Source organism: Lissotriton vulgaris, chromosome 8 (genome assembly GCF_964263255.1).
Source record: "Lissotriton vulgaris chromosome 8, aLisVul1.2, whole genome shotgun sequence".
Taxonomy (NCBI): Eukaryota; Metazoa; Chordata; class Amphibia; order Caudata; family Salamandridae; genus Lissotriton; species Lissotriton vulgaris.
The window spans coordinates 1,359,627,247-1,359,650,441 of record NC_141696.1 but is presented as its reverse complement, the minus strand read 5'-3'; the positions used below and the strand labels follow the sequence as shown (position 1 = coordinate 1,359,650,441).

Sequence of the window (23,195 nt, the reverse complement as noted above, 5' to 3'; positions counted from 1 at the left end):
ATCCCTCCAGGCCCGCAGAACACTTCGTAGGGCCAGTAAGGAGACGGATGGGCGACTTAGAGTACAGAGCCCTATTGAAGTTGCCACCGGGCAATAACATTTTATCCAAAGCGAAGGCTGGAGCAGGTTCCGACGAGTACGTCGCATGATTGATAGCGCTCAGATGTGAGGCCCAGTAATACCGTCTAATGTCCGGCAAAGCAATACCACCATCGTACCATGAGAGGGTGAGCTTGGACAGCGCAATACGGGCACGACCATCCCAAATTAGTTGTCGCTGTAGACTCTCGACCTCGCGAAAGTAGCGAGCAGGGACAGGGTCGAAAACATTCTGCAGGGCGTAAAGAAATCGGGGGAGCGACATCATTTTGAAGAATGCCGCTCGGCCCAATGGGGATAGGGGCAATTCACGCCACCTTCTCACATCCTGCTTGAGTCGGCGGAGCGGAGCATACAGGTTCCGCTTGTAGCGGACTGAAGAGACCGTAGAGACATAGATCCCCAAATATTTGAAACCGTCCGTCGCTACCAAAATGGGAAACCTGCGAGGCAAAGGTGGCAGAACCCCGGCTATAACGTAGACACAGGACTTGGTCCAGTTAATGACTAATCCAGAGTTCTTGCCGAAGGAAGTAAGTACGTCGAAGAGGACGTTAAGAGACTTTTGAGGGGAAGTGAGGTAGAGAAGGATATCATCGGCATACAATGAGACACGATCCTCGAGATCTGGAGTCCACCGGATCCCCTTAATCGAGGGTTCCCACCGAAGCCACGCCGCAAGGGGTTCAAGCGCCAGTGCAAATAGAAGCGGGGAAAGCGGACAGCCCTGACGAGTGCCACGGCCCAATGGGAAGGGGCCAGAGCATCTACCATTTACCACAACCTGAGCCAATGGTTGTTCGTAAAGGAGCCTGACCCATGCAATGAAATTGGGACCAAAGCCGAACTTAGAGAGGGCCGCCCAAAGATAGGGCCATTCGATGGTGTCGAAAGCCATTGTGGCGTCGAGGGAGGCCACTACTGTCGGCTCCGCGAGAGTTGCAGCCCTCGCGAGAACACTATGAAGCCTACGCAGGTTAAGGGCCGTGTTCCTGTGTGGAATGAAACCGGATTGATCCGGATGGATCAAGTCGCAAATCACCTTCAACAACCGATTGGCCAGAACCTTGGCCAGGATTTTGGGTTCTGCGTTTAGCAGAGAAATGGGGCGATAGGAGGCGCAGCGGTCACGGGGCTTGCCATCCTTATAAATGACCACTATGGTAGCCAGGCGCTGCTCAAGTGGAAGGCTTCCAGCCTCAAACGCATCGAGAAACATGTTGCGCTGATGGGCGGCCATCTTGTCAGGAAAGAGTTTGTAAAGTTCAATGGGCAACCCGTTCGGGCCCATCGCCTTACCCGAGCGTAACGATCGGATGGCAAGGGCAATCTCATCTACGGTAAAGGGAGCCTCCAAAGCAAGGCCATCTTCTTCCGAGACAGTAGGAAGAGCTATATCACGCAACAACAGCCTGGAATCAGCCTCGTCACGATCACTCACCGGGGTATATACCTTACGGAATGTCGGTGTAGTTTTGCAGCTTGAAGATGTTTCTGGATTCACTAGCGAACCCACCCACCTCCACCAGAAATTTGAGGCAGGAGAAGAAGGTGGAAATACAAGGACAATATACAAACAGACACCTTTAGAGACAAAGTGGAAATTCACTTACTTTAAGAGAAAAGTTGAAAACATTGCAAAAGGATTCCCGAACACAAGAAAAAAAGAATCCGAAGATGGCGCCCGAAGGTGGGAGCTTCCGCAGGAAGCGTGCCAACGTCACAGGAAGGACACCAAAAGGTGGGACGTCGCGTCCACCTGGGCTACGGAAAGAAAAAAAAGAGAGAGAAAAGAATGTGATTCCGGACCCAACCACAAGACTGTGGAATAATGCACAGCATAGTGAATCCAGAAAGATCTTCAAGCTGCAAAACTACACCGACTGGTAAGAAACTATTCGTTAGCACCAGGGTTCACCCAGGGTCAAGGATGCACTCTTTAAGCACCTTCAGCGGCGCTAGGGTGGCAGCGTGCTGAGGCCCAATCTTATCCAACAGGGATAGGGGGCCTCCGGTTGGTGGCTGCTCATGAGCAGGCCACAAGGTCGTGGGAGCAAAGCTCCTGGTGTTAGGCTCAGGGCAAAGGGGGATCGAGTTAGCACACAAAGTGCACCCGCAGCGGCACAAGGTCGGCTGTGTGCAGGGTGCTTTTTTGCCATCGGGTGCCCTGTTGATTTCAATGGGTATTCTCCAGTTGCAACAAGCACTGCAGGCTCGGGGACGAAGATCTTCTGGAGGTGACCACCGGTTGGAGAGAAATTGGGATGCCTGGGTATCCTGGGACACCGTTGGTTGGGCCACCCGAGGCTGTGGGACTTCAGGTGCAGGGGTGTCTATAGGTGGCATGTTTTTCTTACCAACTCTGGTTGCGGTCAGGGGAATCTTCCAGAAAGGCGTTGATTTGAGATTCGAGGCAGGTCAGAGATCACCATATCTCAGGTCAGGATCGCTGGGGAGACCGCTTTTTGGTGTTGGGCCACTCTAACTTGGGTCATGGGTGTCTGGTGCAAAGTGGTGCAGACTAGCGGATTTGGTCAGAACCAGAGTCTGTGGGTGAGCAAATCCGGTGCTTACGGGAGACAAAGTCTTGGTTTGCGAAGGCAGGGCAGGCCCTCCGGGTTCTTGGGGTCTGCTGGCTGCAGGACACAACAGGATTTCCCTGGAGCAAGTTCGAGGTGGGGACAGGCTGGTAGAGCTGGGGCCAAGTCAGTGGGCGTCCTCCTTTTCTTAGTTCAGCATGGCTTCTTCTGACCTTCTTCTCTTCTTCTGTTCGGTTCCTATCTGCGGAGGAAAAGTTTGAGATTGCTCCTAAATACTAGGTTTATGTTTAAAGTATTTTATTCATTCAGTGTGACACATCCAAACTTATACACAGCTATGTAAGAGCAGCAGATGAAAAGAAGCGAAAGTCTAGTATGTCACAACATTTAAACCCAAACATTCCCCACCACCCCAACGTCCCTATGCCCCCCCAAACTCCCTCCCCACCCCGCCCCCCTCCCAGTGTCCAGTGCGCTATACAACATACAGCCTATCTCCGGAAGCCATAGGAAATTGGGGTGGAGGATCTCATCCTTCTCACTGATCTGGCGCCGGCGGGGTCGTAAGCCGCAGGAGGCGGAGGTACCTCGGGCAAGTGAGCTCCCTGAATTCTGTGACCAGCAAAGAGTGAAATGGTTGCCACAGTTCATTAAATTGCGTTACATCCCCAGCCACAACCAAGGACAACTTCTCCATCCCCAACACGTGCCAAAGTCTGTGGATCCAGCCAGTCATTGTGGGTACCGTGTCCATACGCCAATGGATCAAAATATTCTGAACAGCAGAGCCGAGTGCAATGGCGATCTGTCTACCTCTTCTGACTTGAGGGGGTACATAAGGGCATTTGGGAGTCCCAGCAGGGTATATGCCGGGAAGCGCGGGAGCTCTATGTCGAAATGAGTCAATTTCATCCAGCACTTCCTTCCAGTAATCAGTTAAGAGAGGACAGTCCCAAAGAATGTGTGTGAGTGTGCCCCGGTGCCCGCACCCCCGCCAGCACGTGTCCATCTTACTATGGTCGAACTCATGAATTCGCTCAGGCGTATAATACCAATAAGTGGATATTTTAGTAAAGGTATCTGTGAGGCCTATATGATAGGCTGAGTGGCGCGCCCTATAAGCTATGTGGTCCCATTCCTTGGGGCTCAGTGTCCTCCCAAGCTCCCTTTCCCATCTAACCCTCCCTGGATTGTGGAAGTGTATGGAGGGTAATTGCAGAAACTTATACAGGTCCGAGATTAGTTTTGAGTCAGATGTACGGGACAACAGCCATCTCTCACACGGTGAGAGCAACCTATCCGCTACCTCCCGCACCTGTGGTTGAAGTGCCCAATGCCGAACTTGCATATAACGGTGTCTCTCTTTTTCAGGGAGGGAAAATTCCTGCCGAAATTGTGTGAACGGAATGATACCCTCAGGGCCATACATGTGACATAAAGCTCTGCACCCTGCCACCCGCCAATGTGTAAATGCTCCTTTCTCCATCCCGGGGGTGAAGGCCGGATTGTCCACCAGCGGCGAAAGGGGCGAAGGAAACGTGGTGAGGTCGTACCTAAGGTATGTCGCATCCCAAACCCTCAGAGGCACCCTAGTAATGAAGGATGCATAAAGATTCTTAGGCCGATGAGTCCGGTGCAGGAACGGTATCTCCTGCAGAGGCCCCCCCGCCACTGCTTGGTCTTGGAAAAGCCAATGCTTATCTGACTCCCACCTGCACCATTCGACCAAGTACCTCAATTGGGTCGCCTGAAAGTATTTCCGGAAGTCGGGAATAACCAAACCGCCGGCGTCAGGAGACAAAAGAGAAATGGATCTGCGTAGCCTAGGCTTTTTCCCCTGCCAGATGAAACGGGCTACGTCCGACTGCAATTGCTCTATCCACCCCTTCGGCGGCAGCAGCGGCAGAGCCCTGAATAAATAGAGCACTTGTGGCAAGATCGTCATCTTGACGGCAGCAATTCTACCCAACCAGGAAAGGATGCCGCGATTCCATCGGTTTAGCTCGGCCTTGATCTTGGCACCCAAGGCCAGGTAGTTGGCCGAGACCATGGCTGGCAACGTAGGGGCAATCTGAATCCCTAAATACTGTATCGCCTCCGAGGACCAAAGTAGCGGGAACCTGTTCTGCAAGTACGCCCTGGTGTCAGGGGCCAGGGATATATCCAGGGCCACCGACTTTCCCGATTTACCGCGCCGAACGCCACCAGTTCTGCCATACACGCCCGGAAGTGATGTCCGGGGTGTAGCCAATGTAAAGATGACATCATCAGCGTAGAGACTGACCGCATGGGTGAAGCCACCCATCCGTATCCCCTCCACCGCCGGACGAGTCCGCACCCGCTGAGCGAGTGGCTCCATGTAGAGAGCGAAGAGCAGGGGTGAGACCGGACAGCCCTGTCTCGTTCCTCTCTCAATGGGGAAGGCTGCAGAAGTATAGCCGTTAACTCGGACGACCGCTGATGGTTCCTTATAGCAGTTGAGGATCATAGAGCGAAACCGATCGCCAATTCCGGCCTTCACCAGTACTTGTTCCAAGAAGGGCCAGTGCACGCGGTCGAACGCTTTTTCGGCGTCGACCGTAAGCATCATCCTCTCTCCCGGGATCCGGGACGCCTTCTCCAGCAGGTGGACCACCCGTTTTGTATTGTCCACCGTCTGCCTACCCGGAACAAAACCCGCCTGATCCGGATCAACAAGGCCGGGCAGATGAAGCGCCAAGCGGCTTGCCAGTATCCCAGTATAAAGTTTCAGGTCGACATTTAAGAGAGATATCGGCCTATAAGAGCCGCAGTGTTTGGGTTCTTTCCCTGGTTTGGGGATTACCGTCACGGAAGCTCTCAGGAGATCAGGCGGGATGGCTCCGGGTTCCGCGAAGGAATTGAAAAGGCGGGCGAGGATCGGGGCTAATGATCCGCAGAACGTCTTGTAGAAAAGGGTCGAGTAGCCATCCGGGCCCGGTGCTTTACCATGCTTGAGCCTGGCGATGGCCGTCACTACTTCCTCTATGCTAATGTCCCTGTTTAAGTGGTCCGCTTGTAGCGGGTCCAAGGAGGGCAAAGTGATCGCGTCCAGGTAGGAGGACATAGCCGGCACATCCGGCGGGTCCCCCGCATAGAGGTTGCTGTAAAACTCCCGGAACGCGGCCGAAATACTAGCGTCATCCGTCACCATTCCACCCATGGGGTCAGAAAATTCCTTCACCAACTGGATCTGCCTAGTGGCCCGGAGTTTATTGGCCAACAGTTTGCCACAGCGATCCCCCCCGGTATAAAACGCCTGGCGTAGTCGAAGGGCTGCATATTCCGCCCTGTCCATATCTAAGGCGGCAAGAAGTTTCCTCGCTTCTTTAAGCTGCCGCCAAATCCTCGGGCCCCAGTTCTGCGGTGAATCAGCTCCAATTCCCGGACCCTGTCAGTGAGCTCATCCCTCTTTATCCTGCGTTCCCTATTGTCGGCCGTAGAGATCAATATGAACTCTCCTCGCAGGACCGCCTTCAAAGCTGCCCACTGGGTGGCCCTGGTAGTATCAGTGTTGTCGTTGTGAGACAAATATTCACGAAGTACCTGTTCAATACGGTCCGTCACCGTTTTCCTGTGGAGCAGAGTGTCCCGGAGGCGCCAGACCCCCGCCTGGGTGGCAGATGGCGGCAGGCAAAAGGACGCCTCAACAGGGGCGTGATCCGACAGGGAAATAACTCCCATGCCCACGGTAGTCGCTGGGGCCTGCACCGGGGAGGTGACCAGGAGGTGGTCAAGCCTCGCATAGGTCTTGTGCGCGTGGGAGTAGTATGAGTAATCCCTGTCCGTGGGGTGCATATGACGCCAGAGGTCCTGGAGGTCCACCTCCGCAAGCCGCGCCTTGCAACCAGCTGAGAATTCCCCGACCTGCGGGGAGCGCTGAGCCGATCTATCGATCACCGAATCAAAGACCATGTTAAGGTCACCCCCGAGGATAACATGCCTATCCGGCGAAGCCGAAATCTCTTCCACCGCAGACTGCAAGAACCGCTCCTGTTTGTCGTTAGGGCTATACAGAGAGCCTATCGTTAAGAGCATGCCCCCCACCCGAAACCTATGTGCCAGCATCCTCCCTTTAATTTCTGCAAATTTATGAATGTGCTCTCCCCTGAAGTGTCGGGCCACTAGGATCGCTACACCGGCTGTCTTGGTTGGACCAGAAGAGAAGAACTGCGTTGGAAATTTACAGGAGCGTAGCCTATGTGTGTCCTGTGGCAATAGGTGGGTTTCCTGAAGGAGACATATATCCGCTTGGGTGTTCTCCAACAAGGAAAGCACTGCTCGCCGCTTAACGGGATTGTTCAGACCCCTGACATTCAGGGTCACAATCTTAAAGGAAGAAGGAGGCATAGAAAGAAATGTGTGTAAAGGCGCAAGTGTCCTGCATGGTAAATACCGTGGGTGAGCATACCCTTTCAAACTCAAACAGCAGGTCAGGCCCCCACCAACAGTATGCAACACCTCTCCCCCACGTGCAGCGCGGCCTAGTATCGACCACTATCCCCAGTGCGACCAATCCTCCCGCCATAGACGCGCCAACCTCATAGACCCCCTCCCCATGCATCAACCCCTCGTCACAAGGCAAAGCAGAATGGAGAAACTCAGGCAAAGCAACATTTCCCAATAGTGCGCACTGGACAACCTCATTCCCTACACCCAACTCCCACGAACCCTCCCGGTACCCCAACACCCCAAAACAACCCCTACCAAACCCCAAACGCTGTCCCCGACTCACCCAAAATAGAGTCAAGGAAACCATTGTGCAGGCCAGCCCAAAAAGTCGAGCCTATGGGAAAGTCTCGAAAGTGGACGTCCAGCCACAACACCACCCCCGCTCCCCCCCCCCACTCCCCCAGGCCCCCAAACCTGCAGCTCAAAAAAGAAGAGGCGATGTAGATCTCCCCCTGGAGAATTCTTAGGCGGTCAAAGCAACCTCCTCTGTCGCAGTTTCTCTGGCGACCTCCCGCACAGCATTATCCATGTCAGCCCGGATGGTAGGTGAGTCCGGTCTCACCGATGAGGTCGAAGACCTGCGGCCAGGGATCGATTGCCAGCCATCCCTGGTGATCCGGCGACGACGTGGAGTGGGCCCATCTTCGTCAGTTGCCGTGATGCCCAACACAGTACAGGTGTCCTGGAGGGAGCGGAGCGGGAAAGATAATACGGAAAGGGTGGCCCCAGGAATATTGAATGTCATGCTCCCGCAGGAAATCAGTCACAATTTTAAAATACTTGCGTTTCTGCAGGGTGACCACCGAAAGGTCTTGGAAGAGGGCTACCCTGTGGCCTCTAAATTCCAAGGAGGGCTTAGTGCGAGCTACTCTCAGAATCCTTTCCTTCAGCGTAAAGTCCGGCAGGAAAGCCAACAGATCGGGAGGAGGCGCCGGGGCTCTGCGTCGTGGGCCCACTCTATGAGCCCTATCGATCCTAAGGGTGAAATCAGCCAGCTCACCCAGGACCTCCCGAAACAGATCTCGCAAGTAGGCGGCCGCATCTTCCCCTTCTTCTCCGAGCGGAACGCCCCGGACCCTGATGTTGTTCCTCCGGGAACGGTTCTCGAGGTCCTCCACATGGGACTGTAGATCGATCTGCTGGTCTCGGAGCCTAATCACTTCTTGCTGAAGCTGTGGGAGTTCCTCGTCTCGGGCGTGTCCCGCTTCCTCCACCGACGAGACCCTTTCTCCTAGGCCGTCAACCTCTCGTACCTCCCCCGCCACCTCCTTCTTGAGAGTCTGGAAGTCATCCCGTAGAGAGCTAAAGTGCGACTCAAGGAACGACCTAGTAACTGGTGGCTCCCCTCCACTCGCCCCCTGTGAACTGCTAGACTGACTGGGGGAGGGCTGTCCACGGTCCTGTCGAGCATTGCTCCTGTTCAGCATCTCCGGCAGGGTACGGTCACCTTTCCTGCTCCCTCTGTTACCGGCCATTTTGGGCGCTGACTAGGAATGTTCCAGACCGCCAGTGATAGCAGCGTTCACAACACCACGTAGCGACCCGCTGTGTGACCGCCCGGACCGAATAAGTCTGGTACCCGTTCTCCACCGATCCGTGTTCACTCCACCGCCGTGCTAGGCCGACGGGGTACAGCGACCAAGTCAAAATGGCGGTCACGCTCCGTAGCACGCTGCCTCTCAAACCCCAGGCCGAACTCGGCAAGGGAGCCACCAGGTATCCACGGCGGTCACTTCAAAAGTCTCCTGAGCTTCCCCTGGGCCCGAGTTGCACCACCAGGGACCCACCACTGTGTGGCCGGCAGCAATGGGAGGGACGATCTCAAGCCCTACGCCAGGCCGACAAGGCCTCCGAGCCCCTCGGCCCCGGTCCCATCCAGGCCGGAAGATGATCGGCCGTCTCGGCGTGATCCCAACTTCTCCCCGCTCCGGTCGCATTCGTTCAGCGCCACAGTCAGCAGTTCCGCACTGCAGTGGGGGGTGGACCCAAGCTGGTCCCCGCTCTCCTCCAGGTCGTGCCAGCAGCCTCCGCACAACGCCCCAGGCTCGAGTTCACTCACAGGGCGGACCCAACTGCACTTCCGGTCGGGCCGCAGCTTCCGAGGGTCGCAGCTCGGCTTTCACAGGCCGCCAAAAATGTCATCTGAGGCGCAGATTTCTCTCCCAGCAAGGTCCACCAGCTCTCCACTGCACCCGCCGTCGCCTGCTGGCAACAGTGGGGGGAGATCAGCGATAAATAAGGCGTTCAGGGGCCTGGGTCGGAGGAGCTCGCCGAGGCCGCGTCCTACTACTCCGCCATCTTGGCCACGCCCCTAAATACTAGGTTTAGTGGCGTTACAGGTAGGTAGAGGTCTTGACCAATCGGTCCCTTCCTTGGGGTGAGTACGCCCACTATTATGCTACCCTCCAGTGGGAGGGGGGCATATGCCTCTCTCTCTCTGGTTGGCTTGGGCCCCCCATCTGAATGAGTTGTGCTCTACCTTGCCTCCCCCACCTGAGGGGTGGACACACCTCTTATACTTATGCCAGCATTTGTAAAGCGCACAGCTACCTCCGGAGAGGTGTCCCGGCGCTGGGGGCTGTCGGGAAGATTAATCGAGCTATTGCCCAGAGTCACATGGTGGGGCTAACCCGGCGCCAGAGATCGAACCGTGAACCCAGTGGTCCAGAGTCAGGCACCCTGGCTGCTGCGCCACACCTCTTCCACACTTGGTTTTCTTGACGATTCTCCCGCCCAAAGTGGGGTTCATAACCGGTGACAAGCAACCACTCAGCTAGGACACACTAGAGTTAGGTTGTATTTCAAGGGGCATCTCTAAGATGCCCTCTTAGTGCGGAGCCGGCGTAAGGGGCAGTGAAGAGGGATTCTCCTGATAGACTCGCAGCAAGGAAGCACGAGTAATCCCTACGTTATTACGGTCTCATGGAGTAATAAACTTCAAACAAAACAGTCAGCTAAATAGCGGTTGTTCTCTAGGTACATTGACATACCTGCACTCGTAAATTTCACTTTTTTAGAAATAAAAAAAGCAAAAATTGAAAAACGTGAGTAAAGTGGGGATTTGTGTACCCCAGTCCTGAAGATGTTTTTACATCGAAACATGTTGACAAACACATAGGAGGTGGCGCACATAGGTAACGCCAATACCTTCACCCTTTTTAATAGTACCAGCCCGGGGGCCAATTAAAGTTTTTGCTGCTACCCCACGAGCCAGGCACTTTTTTAATCTCACTCACTATTTAAACCCCACCACAACACTCACTTACATTCTCCCTCACCAACACCGCACATAGTCAAATCAGTGCTCCCACGCAAACAGTCGGTCGCAGCACGCCGCATCCCGTAGAGGGTTGTGAGGACCCCGATGATGAAGCATGACACCAAGGAGCCTGTTGGTGTGTGAGGGGTACCCAAAACAACTAGTATGTTCCCAACCACAGTAGGAACACCTCCTACCCACTTCCTAATGGATTCCTCTTGTTAAATGTGTATAACTCAGGGAGAGCTAATCCATTTCAAGGAAATATTCTTTCTCTCCCTCTTTTTGGTGATATTGGTAAAAGGTTGGATTAGACATTGCTGGTCCTTTCAATTTTCTACCACAGGATTGTAGATTTGCATTAGTGATGGTGTATTACCACTCTAAATGGCCTGAGGTAAAGTTAGTTCCACGTGATGCCACCAGTAGTGTTGTCTTATTCTTAAAGGAAGTGTTTGCCAGAGAAGGTAGCCCTGAAGTGCTTATATCAGATAATCGTGTACAGTTGAAATCTCATGAAATGATGGAATTTTTATAAAGTTTCATAATATTAGTCATGTTACCACATCCCTTTATGAACCTCAAGTGAATGGTCAAGTGGAAAGGTTCAATAGGGTTCTCAAGTAGGACATCCTTTGGGCACGAAATATTGTTACTAAATGGAAAGATGAATTGAGAGAGAAGTTATGGTTGTACCGCTTAACTCCTCATTCAACCATTCAACAACGGAAGTTTTACCATTCCATATGCTGAAGGGGAGAGAACCAGTATCTAAATTATGCCCTTGGTGGTTTAAGATGGTTATTAGAGTTCAATCTTCTGAATTAGACAACGAAGACATAGCCCATAGAGTTGAAGAAAAACAGAAAAGTAAATATCTTTATGATCTTCGTATGAAAGTTAAAGTACCTTAATTAGTTGCTGGGGACTTTGTAAGAATTCGCAAGCCTGGAATTCTTCTTAAAGGTAGTGCTAAGTTCAGTAGACCTGTGAAAATTGTCAAAGTTAATCGCAATAGCGTAGTCACTCAAGCTGGACAGGTTTGTAATGTAAGACGTGTTTCTAAATGTACTATATCTTCCTAATGTTTCTAAAGGGGGAAATGTGTTACAATTCCTGTATATCTGTTTTATTTTTCCCTTTTAATTACCTATTGCCCTTTTAATTGTTCTGTGTACTTTTAACTAGGGCACATGCTATACAGTTGTCATTACATCATATGGAATGTGAGTTCCTGGCATTCTTGCCTGAACTCCTGGAGTTGGAGTACTGTGCTCATCCTATTAAACTGGATTTGTATTTTACCTGGATTTACAGTCTTTTCTACTTGGAATTTTACATACTGACTGAATGATTAGAGTACTGCAGGGAGAGTGCCTGGGTGAATTTATATGTGGTTGGGTTTTGGCGCAGTGAATGGATTAGTACATGGTGCTGGATGGCTGACTGGAGGAAAGCATGGGGACTGACACGGTGATTGCTGGGGTGTATAGGTACTGCCTGGGTAATTGAAGGTGTGAAAGACAAGTGTGTAGGTGGTTAGAGGACTGCATGCGTAGTGGACAGGGGTTTGTAGGAGGGCATGTGTTAAAGCCTGGGTCACTGCATGAGTCCTTGGGTACTGCCTGAATGATTAGAGTACTGCAAGGAGAGTACCTAGGTGAATGTATAAGTGTTTGGGTTTTGGTGCAGTTTTAAATAAAATTTCAGATGGGTACTGGTTGTAACTGGCTCGGACTAACCAGTCTGATAGCCAGTGCTATGCTTAAATACAATAGAATACAATTAAAATACCTGCATACACTAGGGAACACCATGCGTTGGTGTACCCCTATGATTAGAATGTCCTCCTTTGTAAGCCCCTTGTACATAATAGGGCAGGGGGATTAAAACTACCTCTTAAAACGCGCCACAGGGCGCGTTTGCACACTGGTGAAGAGAGGGAGGTTGAGATGACGTGTGCAAACACGCCCTGTGGCCGTTTTAATTTGGGGGATAAAGTCCCCTTGAATCCGGAGTGTCCCTTGGGTCCAACTAGCCCACCAGGTATCTCCAGTTAGTGCCACAGAGCTACATTGCAGAGAGGTGTAAAAAGTGGCACGGCCTGGACCACCTCTCTGCAACGCAGCGCAGTGGCGCTTACTAGAAGCATTTGGTGGACTAGTTGGCCCCAGTGGCCACAGCTACACAGCCCCCCTTCTTAAAAATAATAATAAGACCGGCATCGCGCTGGAGGCCACGCACCCTCCTTGCAGCACTCTGCAAACGTGCCCCCTGGCGGGTTTACAGATGGGGAACAAATTCAACTTGAATACTGGGGGTCCCTGGGGGCCAACTAGCCCACCAGGAACCTCCAGTATGCGCCATGGGGATGCGTTGCAGAGAGGTGTTCTGAGGCCACGCCCCTTTTTATACCTCTGCAACGCAGCTCTGTGGCGCTTAATAGAAGTAGCTGGTAGGCTAGTTGCCATTGCACCAAAATAGGCAGCCTGCAATGGCAGTGTGTGCCAATATGTGCTGCAGCCCTTAAAGGCCTTCCCCGGTCACAGGGCCCTTTGTTCCCATGGAACCTTTAACAAGTGACATACATGTGGGCAAAGAGTTACCAAATGGGAGTGCAACAGTACAATTTTAGGGAAAGAACATAGGCCCTGGGTACCCGGTTGGCAGGAACCCATGGCACACTAAGTCAAAAGAGCATCCACATCAAGCAAAAAGTGTGGGGCAACCATGTAAATAGGGGCACTTTCCTACATGCGTGTTTCTCACAGACTAGGTTTCATTATTCAGATGTAAGCTATTTTCCATGCTTCAACTTTTTTCTTGAAACAATGGCTAAATATTGATGAACTTTTGCTTCCTGGATTGCCTTTTTATTCAACAATTGGTTCTACTGTTTGTGTTTTTTAGAAGCATATGCTATTTGTTGAACATTTATAACATTTATACGTTTTCTGCATTGCAGTGCCTTCTCCCCGCACTGCGGATTCGTGCAGTGCTTCATTTGCCCAAGGTTTGACAAGCAGCCCAATGAGCCTTCCAGTTTCTGTACCTTTACATCCTCCTCGAAGGCACGAATTAATATCCGCAAACCAGGAGTCCCAGCCTCCTGCACAAAAGCACCGAAGTCAAATTCAGAAGATAATTGACAAATACACAAAGGATTTGGAGGTGTCATTTGAAAGAAACATTCCTTTCCATGGTAAGATGCAGTGTGGTTTTAAAGAGAATTATGGTTGGTCTTTTACGAATGGAGCATGACTTAATTATGACTACTTTGACAAACAATGGGAAGAAGGTAGTCTCTTGTTTTAGTCAGTCTTCACTTCCAGTGGGAATGAGGGGGGAGGAGGAACACCAAGAAAAAATTACCTTCAGAGTAATTTCATATTAATTACTTTCTCACCCGCCTTCACAGCACCCTCTGACTTATCCCATTAAGCAGCATATGATGTCCTGCACCTCCCATGTTGGAAAGTGTATATGTGTGTTTATATATATATATATATATGTATGTATATATATATATGTATGTATATATATATATATATATATATATATATATATGTGTATATATATATATATGTGTATATATATATATATATATATATATGTGTATATATATATATGTATATATGTATATGTGTATATATATATATATATATATATATATATATATATATATATTACCTACTGGCGGTCGCCAGTAGGTAGTTATAGTTAGGATTTTTTTCAATGCAAAATCTCAAAATGAATAACTTTGGCGTCGGTTGACGAATCTGCCTGACAATTTCCTCAAATTTGCCTCGCGGAGCTCCGGTCCTTCCCTGAAAGTTTGGGGGGGATTCGTCAAGCGGGGGGCGAGATAAAAGGGGGGTCCCAAAACGTGTTTTCCCCATGTTAATTTCCATAGGGCGGTCAAACTCACTTTTAGCCCGAATGGCTGAATGGATTTGCACCAAACTTGGCAAAATTGTAGGGACTGGTAGCCCGATGTGCCTTTGCTATGTCTCAAGATATGTGCTCCAGTGGTTTTTATGAAAATTAACTTTGAAACAATATATATTGGGCTATATATATGTTAGAGCCCAAATGTAGCCCAATGTAGCCCAAAGATGGCCACCAGAGACAAAAAAAAACCAAATGTAGCCCAAATATCAGCCAGATGTAGCCCAACTATAGCCCAATGACAGAATGTCCCAGAGTGTTCTAAAGAACAACTAGAACGCTAACAGTCTTACTTATGACAAAAGTATGGCCTACCTGAAGTCATCTTGAATGGAATAAAGTGTTAAAACTTAAAACATTTAATTTGCAAAGGACCAAAATGAGGGGGTTCATTTTGCCATAGAAATTATGATTAGTGCTGAAGAAAGAAAAATTAGGGCACATTTTGAGGGACTTCTCAAATCCTCTTATATTTCATTAAAAAAATTCTGATATGCAGTCTCCCAAGATGGCCACCAGAGACAAAAGAGCCCAAATGTAGCCTAAATATCAGCCAGATGTAGCCCAACTATAGCCCAATGACAGAATGTCCCAGAGTGTTCTAAAGAACAACTAGAACACTAACAGTCTTACTTATGACAAAAGTATGGCACACCTGAAGTCATTTTGAATGGAATAAAGTGGTAACACTTAATACATTTAATTTGAAAAGGAACAAAATGAGGGGTTTCATTTTGCCATAGAAATGTTATATATATATATATATATATATATATATATATATATATATATATATATATATATATATATATATATATATATTCCCTACTGGCAACTCGCCAGTAGGTAGTTATAGAGGTAGTTATAGTAAGGATCTACGTTCCATAGGAAATCAGCAACATTCTATTGGGAATAACTTTGGCACCGGTGGACGAATCTTCGCGAATTTCTCAAAGTTCGTGGCCCGCTCCGCTCCGCCCCTGAAAATGTGGGGGGGGATTCGTCAAGCGGGGGCCGAGATAAAAGGGGGGTCCCAAAACGTGTTTTCCCCATGTTAATTTCCATAGGGCGGTCGAACTCACTTTTAGCCCGAACTGCTGAATGGATTTCCACCAAACTTGGCAAAATTGTAGGGACTGGTAGCCCGATGTGCCTTTGCTATGTCTCAAGATATGTGCTCCAGTGGATTTTGAGTAATTTAGGTTCAAAAAAATATATACATCTATGGCCGCACCCCGGTACGCGCACTGGGGAGCGCAGCGGGCGCGACACGTGAGGTGCGCACGAAAAGCTGATTGGCTCTTGGGTGTCTGTAAACATTCCAAACAGTCCGGAGCGGCCGCCATCTTGTGTCTCGGTAGGATCGAGACACAAGAGGTGGCCAAAACAAAGGGGGAAAAGACCATAAGGGGGCAGAGTAGACCCCGCCCCCTGACCCCCTAGGTTTGATGTGGGGGTTATAAAAGGGCCCCGCGGGGCAAAAAAAAAATAATATTTTTTTTTGATTTGCGCGGGGGGAGCGCCCGGTACGCGCACCGGGGATCGGACCGGGGAGCGGACCATGGGGAAAGAAGAATGGCAGAGTTTTAAAAAAAATTTGCCTTTATTTATAAATTGGAGGTAGTTCTAAAAAGAACTGTTTTTTTTCTTCTTTTTGTTGTTTTATATTTTTTTTGTGTTTTTTTGAACATTTTGTACTTTTTTTGGCTTTTATGAACTATTTCTTTTTTTGTTGTTGTTTTTATGGGGAGAAACAAAAAACAGGGAGTTGAAAATGGCTCAACTGGAGCAAAAAACGGAAAAAAATAGGGTTTTTTGGGGCAATTGTGATTGTCACCAGCAAGGACGATGAGCTTTACGCTCTTTTCCCCATAGGAGATCAGCTTGCCACAATGAATGCATGTAATTCTAAAATCTTCAAATCGTTGTTGAATACAAGGCATCGTCTCTGTTGTTTCTGGTCCCGATGGAGTGGGTTGCTTTCTTTTGGAGGTGGTCCTTGAAGACTGGGGGAGGTTACTGGCCAGTTCCCTGAACTCTGCAGCAGAATAGTTGTTTGGATGCTTGCGGGTCATATGCCTAATCATGGTATTGTTACCAAATGAATATTTTTGGTTTGGGTTGCCCCTTGAGAGTTCCATGCCACAGATTAGGTGCATTCACTTTTTTCTAGCCCTCTGCGATTGAAAAAAACTCCCATACAATGTGTGGCCTTGTATGGGGTATTCTCTTCAGGCAGCCATCTTCCCCCTCCTCCTCTTCCTCTTCCTCCTCCTCCTCTTCTTGACCACCAATGTACTGTTGTGGTGGTCCTCTTGGTGGTGGTGGTGGTGGTGCAGATGCTCCAGCTGTTGCTGCTACAGGAGCCATTTGAAAGTACAAAATAGTTCTCTGTATTGCTGAAACAGGTCTTCCTCAGTCAAAGGACAAAGCCAGCGGGCTAGTAGCCAAACAACGCGGTGAGCAGCAAAAAGCAGAAGGGCCCCACGCAGATCGTGGAGATGCTGGGAGGCTGAACTTCGGTGCTGGGGCTGCTCAGGGTCGGGGCTTCTCGGACCCCAAAGCACTCACCAGAGGATCCCCCGGCGGTCGTGCTGGAAAGAAGTTGTGCAGTCTTGAAGATGGCCGGTCCCTCGAGGTCTCGTCGCACCCACGGTTCTCAGCTGAGCTGTAGAGGTGGGTAGAGGTCAGAGGTGCCAGGGAAGCCGGTTCTCGTCGAGCTGGGCAGTCGGATTCCGGAGGAAGGACTTGCAGCAGACCGCAGTGTTCTTAAGATGGTGCCTGCGAATGCAGGGTGACTACTCCTTAGTCACAAGGGAGAATCTTGAAGAAGGAATCTTGAAGTCCTTTCGTAGAAAGTCGTGTCTTGATTCCAAAGATGATCTAATTTGGAAGGGTCCCCGCTCCTGCCTTTATCCTAAAGAAAGGGGTGGGTACGCGACTTGTTCCTGCCCTAGGGGTGGGACCAGGAAGGGGGGTGGTTATACCTCTCTCCCATGCCGGACTTTCCCCAGGCCAGGGGCTGGTGTGCCCCTGGAACTGGTTCTAGCCGGCAGATGCGTAGTGAGTACCGGGGTGCCACTCAGCAGTCACCTTCCTGTAAAGCCCTGCCTACCCAGGATACACAAAACCCTGTCTGGGATAGTGCTAGCACCGCCCCTGACAGGAAACCCTTTGTCCAAGCTCTCCTCGCTGGAAGAACTCCCAGCAGCAGGAGGTCAGACTCGTGTCTGTGGTGGCAGCATCCATTTTGTGGAGCTGAGGCTTCAGTTAACTTCAACCGAGGTTCAGAGTTACTACCATGTCGTGTCCCTCTAGAAGGGTGGAATGCTAACCCCGTTGCCAGAATTGGCGAGGGGTTAGTATTCCACTTCGTATGACGCCTTGCTCGACATGTTTTGATAAAGCAATACCAAAGATAGCATTTAACCGCGAGGATTATAATGCACTTGAGAGTATATGGTATGCGTTATCATGGAACAGCTATTAGGACTTGGTTCTGCAAGCTGCAAACGAGCTCAGCTCATGCCAGAGCACCATTTCACACGATTCCATGCACTCTGCCTTCAGGATTGTTAAGGCATGCCATAGGAGTGACTGATAGGAATCTGTGTGTCCATTTTTAGGGTTAGATATAGGTATACTATATCTAAAGCAAAGGGTGATTACACCACCTTGCCCCAGCTGTCGTGCAGCCAGTTGTGTCAGATTTAGATGGCCATCCAGGGGTGGCATAATACATGCTTCAGCCCCTGGTAGGCCCTGGGTACACCTATGCCCTGAGTTACAGGGTCTGATAAGGTGGCCCAGTACCAATTGGAAATGTACCTAAGGTACATGGAATCCATTTTAGAGAGAGAGCAGTGGGCCTGGGGTCCTGAATAGCAGGGCCCCAGGTCAACTAAGTCAGAAAACCAGCAAAACACCAGGAAAAAAGTTGGGGGTAACCATAGTCGAGTATCTACCTTCCTAAAGTCTTCGGCTCACGCTTCGAAGTCTTCGAGGAAGTAGCACAAGAAGAGGAGCCATGAGTCACGTCATCACTCCGGGAAAGACTCTAGTTCAAGACCGAAGTCCCAGGTCAAGCTTCTGAGTAAGGAAGTGGTGGTTTCGGAGTCGGAACATAACTCAGATGGTGAGGCTTCACATCCAAGTTCACCCGAATCTCAGAAGCAGGTCCATTCTCCAGTTCCATCCAATCCTTCTGGCCAGGAGGATGAAGGTGAGGAGCAGGGGGCTGGTGAAGTCGAGGTTCCGGTGCCTGCGGGTTCATCGACCCCGGTTTCTGGACTCGGTGAAGAGGTCGACGTCGTCTCGACTCCGCCTCCTCAGGAACGACCCAGAGATCCATATCCTGAGTTTCCAGCTCCAGGTCAGGATCCATCTCAGTTCTTGAACGCCATGTTTGGTGTCTATTCTAGGGCAATGTTCCCGTTTGGTGCACCTGTTGGTCCCACGGGTCCTATGGCATTCAACTTGGGTGTTCCCCAGGCTTACGCCCCTGTGCCCTTCATGCCTTTTATGCCGGCTATACCACCGCATTGGCATTTTCCGACACCTCCGGTGTCGTCGACGCCGAAGGTCTCGACGCCAACTCCGTCGACGCCGGTCACATCGACGCCGATGCCGACGACTCCGAGGTAGGATTCTGTTCGACCTCGTGCTGAGAAGCCTCGTCCGAGGTCTGGTTCGACGCCGGCTCCGAACCCGTCGGAGTCGATTCCGAACCCTTTGGCTTCTGCTGTGAAGGAAAGGTCTCGGAGAAAGGCTCAGAGACTTCTAGAAGAGGAAAGGTATCAATATTCGGATACTGAAGAAGGGGAGTTACAGGATTCAGAGGATCCTTTTGAAGATTTGTGTGAGGCCAGTGGGCTTGAACTGTCCCCTGAGTGGGAGTTGGCATCAGTGTCAAATGTTCCATCAAAGGATGTGGTGCCTTATCACACTGTTATTAAAAAAGCAGCGAGTCTATTGAATATTACTCTGCCTACTGCTGACTATAAACCTAATATCTTAACGGGGTTCTTCATTCTCCCACTGCAAAATCCTTGGGTCTTCAGTCCAGAGGCACTACTGGTAGACGCTTCAGGGGGTTCGGAAGATCTTCCTTTCGCTCTTACAGACCTTCCCAGCAGCAGCCTCAGCAGCAACAGAATACGCTGTACAAGTCGTACAGGGGCATGCAAAGATCCCGCCCTAGAGGTCGTCAATCCTCCTCCTCCTCCTCTCCTTCCCAACCCCCAGCCAACGCAGCAAAGCAGCCCTAGATCCGCCATTCCGGATCATGTGGGCCCAGTGGGGGGTCGGCTTACTCATTTTCTACAAGATTGGGAATTAATACCTTCGGATCTTTGGGTTCTCAATCTTGTAGAGAATGGGTATGCACTTCCTTTCCAGTAATTCCCTCCCAATTACCCTTCTTGCCAGGGTTATTGTTCGGAGGACCCCCTGCTTCTCCTGCAGGAAGAAGTCCTGGCTCTGTTCCGAAAAGGTGCGATAGAGGTGGTTCCAGAGCAGGAAAGGGGTCAGGGGTGCTACTCCCGGTATTTCCTGATCCCCAAGAAAGATGGCAGGCTTCGGCCAATCCTGGATCTCAGGATCTTGAACCTTTACCTGAAACAGGAAAAGTTCAAGATGCTCACTCTTGCGCAGGTTCTTCAAGCGCTGCTGGAAGAAGACTGGATGGTGTCGATCGACTTGCAGGATGCGTATTTTCATATTCCCATCCTGAAGTCGCACAGAAAGTATCTCCGTTTTACGGTTGGGTCGCAACACTACCAGTTTCTGGTCCTTCCGTTTGGACTTACTACTGCGCCTCGAGTCTTCACCAAGGTGATGGCAGTGGTGGCAGCTCATCTCAGGAGAACGGGGATACATGTGTTTCCGTATCTAGACGATTGGCTGATCAAAGCGGAGTCGCTTGAGAAGGTGCTCCATCATCTGCAGGAAACAACTCAGTTGTTGCACAGGTTGGGTTTTTCGATAAATGTGCCCAAGTCTCACCTGGTGCCCTCACAGCGCAACCTGTTCATAGGTGCGGTACTGGACACTACTGTATGTCGCGCATTCCCTCCCCCCTCAAAGGATTCTCGACATACAGGAGATGATTCCTTTGTTTCACAATGGAGCGGTCGTTCCAGTCCTGAAGGTCCTTCGCCTGCTCGGTCTGATGGCTTCATGCATTCTGTTGGTCAACCATGCACGCTGGCACATGAGGGCACTCCAGTGGTGCCTCCGCAGGCAGTGGTATCAGCACAACGGAGATCTCAGGGAGTCAGTGAAGATCTCCGGAGAAACTGCAGCGGATCTGTCTTGGTGGAGTGTGGAAGGCAATCTGTCTCAAGGGAAGCCTTTTCAGATTCCTCCATCGGTGGCCACAGTGATATCGGATGCATCCACCCTCGGGTGGGGTGCTCATCTGGGGGACCTGGAGGTCAAAGGTCTTTGGTCTCCAGAGGAAAGGTTGCTTCACATCAACCTTCTGGAATTGCGGGCAATACGTCTGGCGCTCAAGGCCTTCCTCCCTTCCCTTCACGGGCGTTCAATTCAAGTCCTGTCGGACAACACAACCACGATGTGGTACATCAACAAGCAGGGAGGAGTAGGGTTGCAGTGTCTCTGCAGAGAGGCTCTGCGTCTCTGGTCCTGGGTTCAGGACCATCAGATTTGTCTGATGGCAAATCATTTGGCCGGAGTTCAGAACGTTCGTGCAGACAGTCTCAGTCGGCAGTTCTCTGCCGATCACGAGTGGAGGCTCCATCCAGAGGTAGTTCTCGACATCTTTCGGATGTGGGGGACTCCTCGGGTGGACCTATTCGCCACTCACGAGAATGCTCACTGCCTGTCATTCTGCAGCCTCCAGTTTCCGATGCTGGGAGCCTTGGGGGATGCGTTTCAGTTGAGTTGGAGCTTGCAACTCCTTTACGCGTTTCCTCCCATACCCTTGATTCCTCGGGTTCTGAGGAAAATTCGCCAAGGCCGGGCCCAAGTCATATTGATTACCCCGGATTGGCCAAGAAGGGTGTGGTACTCAGACCTTCTCCACCTCTCCTCTCACCCGCCGCTCCGTCTCCCTCTCAGGGCAGATCTCCTCTCTCAGATGGAGGGGCAGGTTCTACACCCCCACCTCCGGACCTTACACCTTCATGCCTGGAGATTGAACGGGGCAACCTGATATCTTTTTCTCTCCCTCACGATGTGGTGGATGTCATTTTGTCAGCCAGGCGTGACTCCACTAAGTCCATCTATTCTTATAGGTGGTCTAAGTTTGTTGTTTGGTGCAGGGAGAAGTCCATAGACCCTTTGAGGGCCCATTTATCTGATGTTCTCCAGTTTGCCCTTTCTCTGGCACAGCAGGGGCTTGCTGTTGCCACGGTGAAGGGTTATCTGTCAGCGCTGTCGGCGTTTATCTGTTTGCCTGACCAGCCTTCTCTGTTTAAATCTCCTATAGTTTTGAGGTTTTTGAAGGGCCTCACTAATAAGTTCCCTCCTATCCCTTTTATTGTGCCGCAGTGGGATTTGAATCTAGTTCTGACATTTTTAATGGATGCTCCTTTTGAGCCTCTTCACAAATGTCCTATGAGGCTCCTGACTTTCAAAACAGTTTTCCTCGTTGCAATAACCTCGGCAAGGAGGGTAAGTGAGCTTCAAGCTCTTAGTTCCAAGCCCCCATTCCTGTCCATTCATGCTGATTGAATGGTTCTTAGGACCAGGGCTGCTTTTCTGCCAAAGGTGGTGACTCCTTTCCACCTTGGTCAATCTGTTACCCTCCCTACCTTTTATCCTCCCCCACACCCTTCCAAGGAGGAGGAGAGATTACACCGTCTTGACCCCAAGAGGGCGGTGTCTTTTTATTTGGACAGAACTAGAGACTGTCGCTTGGATGACCAGCTCTTTATTGGCTTTGCTGGCTGCAAGAAAGGAAGAGCGGTCCATAAGAGGACTTTGTCGAGATGTATCGTCCTCTGCATTAAGATCTGCTACTCTTTGGCTGGTAAGGAACCACCAGAGGGCATAAGGGCTCATTCAACTAGAGCTAAGTCTTCGGCCTCTGCATTGGCTAGAGGTGTGCCAGTAGAGGATATTTGTAGGGCGGCAACTTGGTCTTCCCTCCACACTTTCGCGAAGCATTACTGCTTGGATTCCGAAGTGAGGAGGGACGGTCATTTTGTGCGCTCTGTCCTTCAAGATTTCCTGGTCTAGAAGAGTGGACACCCTCCTCCGGGAGTGGGGACTGCTGTGGGACTCTATTCACAAGGTGAGGAATCCACACGGCAGATGTATCTATCAGAAGAACAAGTTACTTACCTTCGGTAACGCTTTTTCTGGTAGATACAATATCTGCCTGTGGATTCCTCACTGACCCACCCGCCTCCCCGTTGTCCACTCTTCTTTGCCAGATTATCTTTAATGAATTATTTTATTTTATTGTCAAATGTTTTATTGCATTTACTTCACACTGTGTGTGTTACCTTGATTTCTATACTGTGTATATTGTGTATATATCTACTGTCATCGGTCCGTCCGTGTGCCTCGAAGGCACGGAAAAAAGGGCGGAACAGATGTCCTCACGCCGGCGCGGGCCTGTTATAGGCGTCGGTGACGTCAGCGGAGTCGCGAGCGGAGCCGTGTCTCTGTGACGTCCGCGTCCACGTCGGCGCGAAGCTACAAAAAGAATTTCCGAATGTTGCTGACGCAAGGGGATATTCACAAGGTGAGGAATCCACAGGCAGATATTGTATCTACCAGAAAAAGCGTTACCGAAGGTAAGTAACTTGTTCTTCAGAAAACACCATAGAAGATAATATAAAATAGCGCCAGGCGCCTGTACCAGATCTTTAGTGAATCCAAGGCTGTAACCCCTGCCAATTCTGACACAC

At 50.5% G+C, this 23,195-nt stretch overlaps 1 protein-coding gene across 1 annotated transcript in view; it reads left to right on the top strand.

The window, feature by feature from the left end:
• The window catches only part of CEP295 (centrosomal protein 295), a 582,564-nt gene that overhangs the window by 246,937 nt on the left and 312,432 nt on the right, over positions 1-23,195 (top strand). Inside the window, exon 25 of the mRNA XM_086935313.1 lies at positions 13,334-13,570. Within this exon, the coding sequence (XP_086791439.1) occupies positions 13,334-13,570 (237 nt within the window). The remainder of the gene's footprint in view (positions 1-13,333; positions 13,571-23,195) is intronic.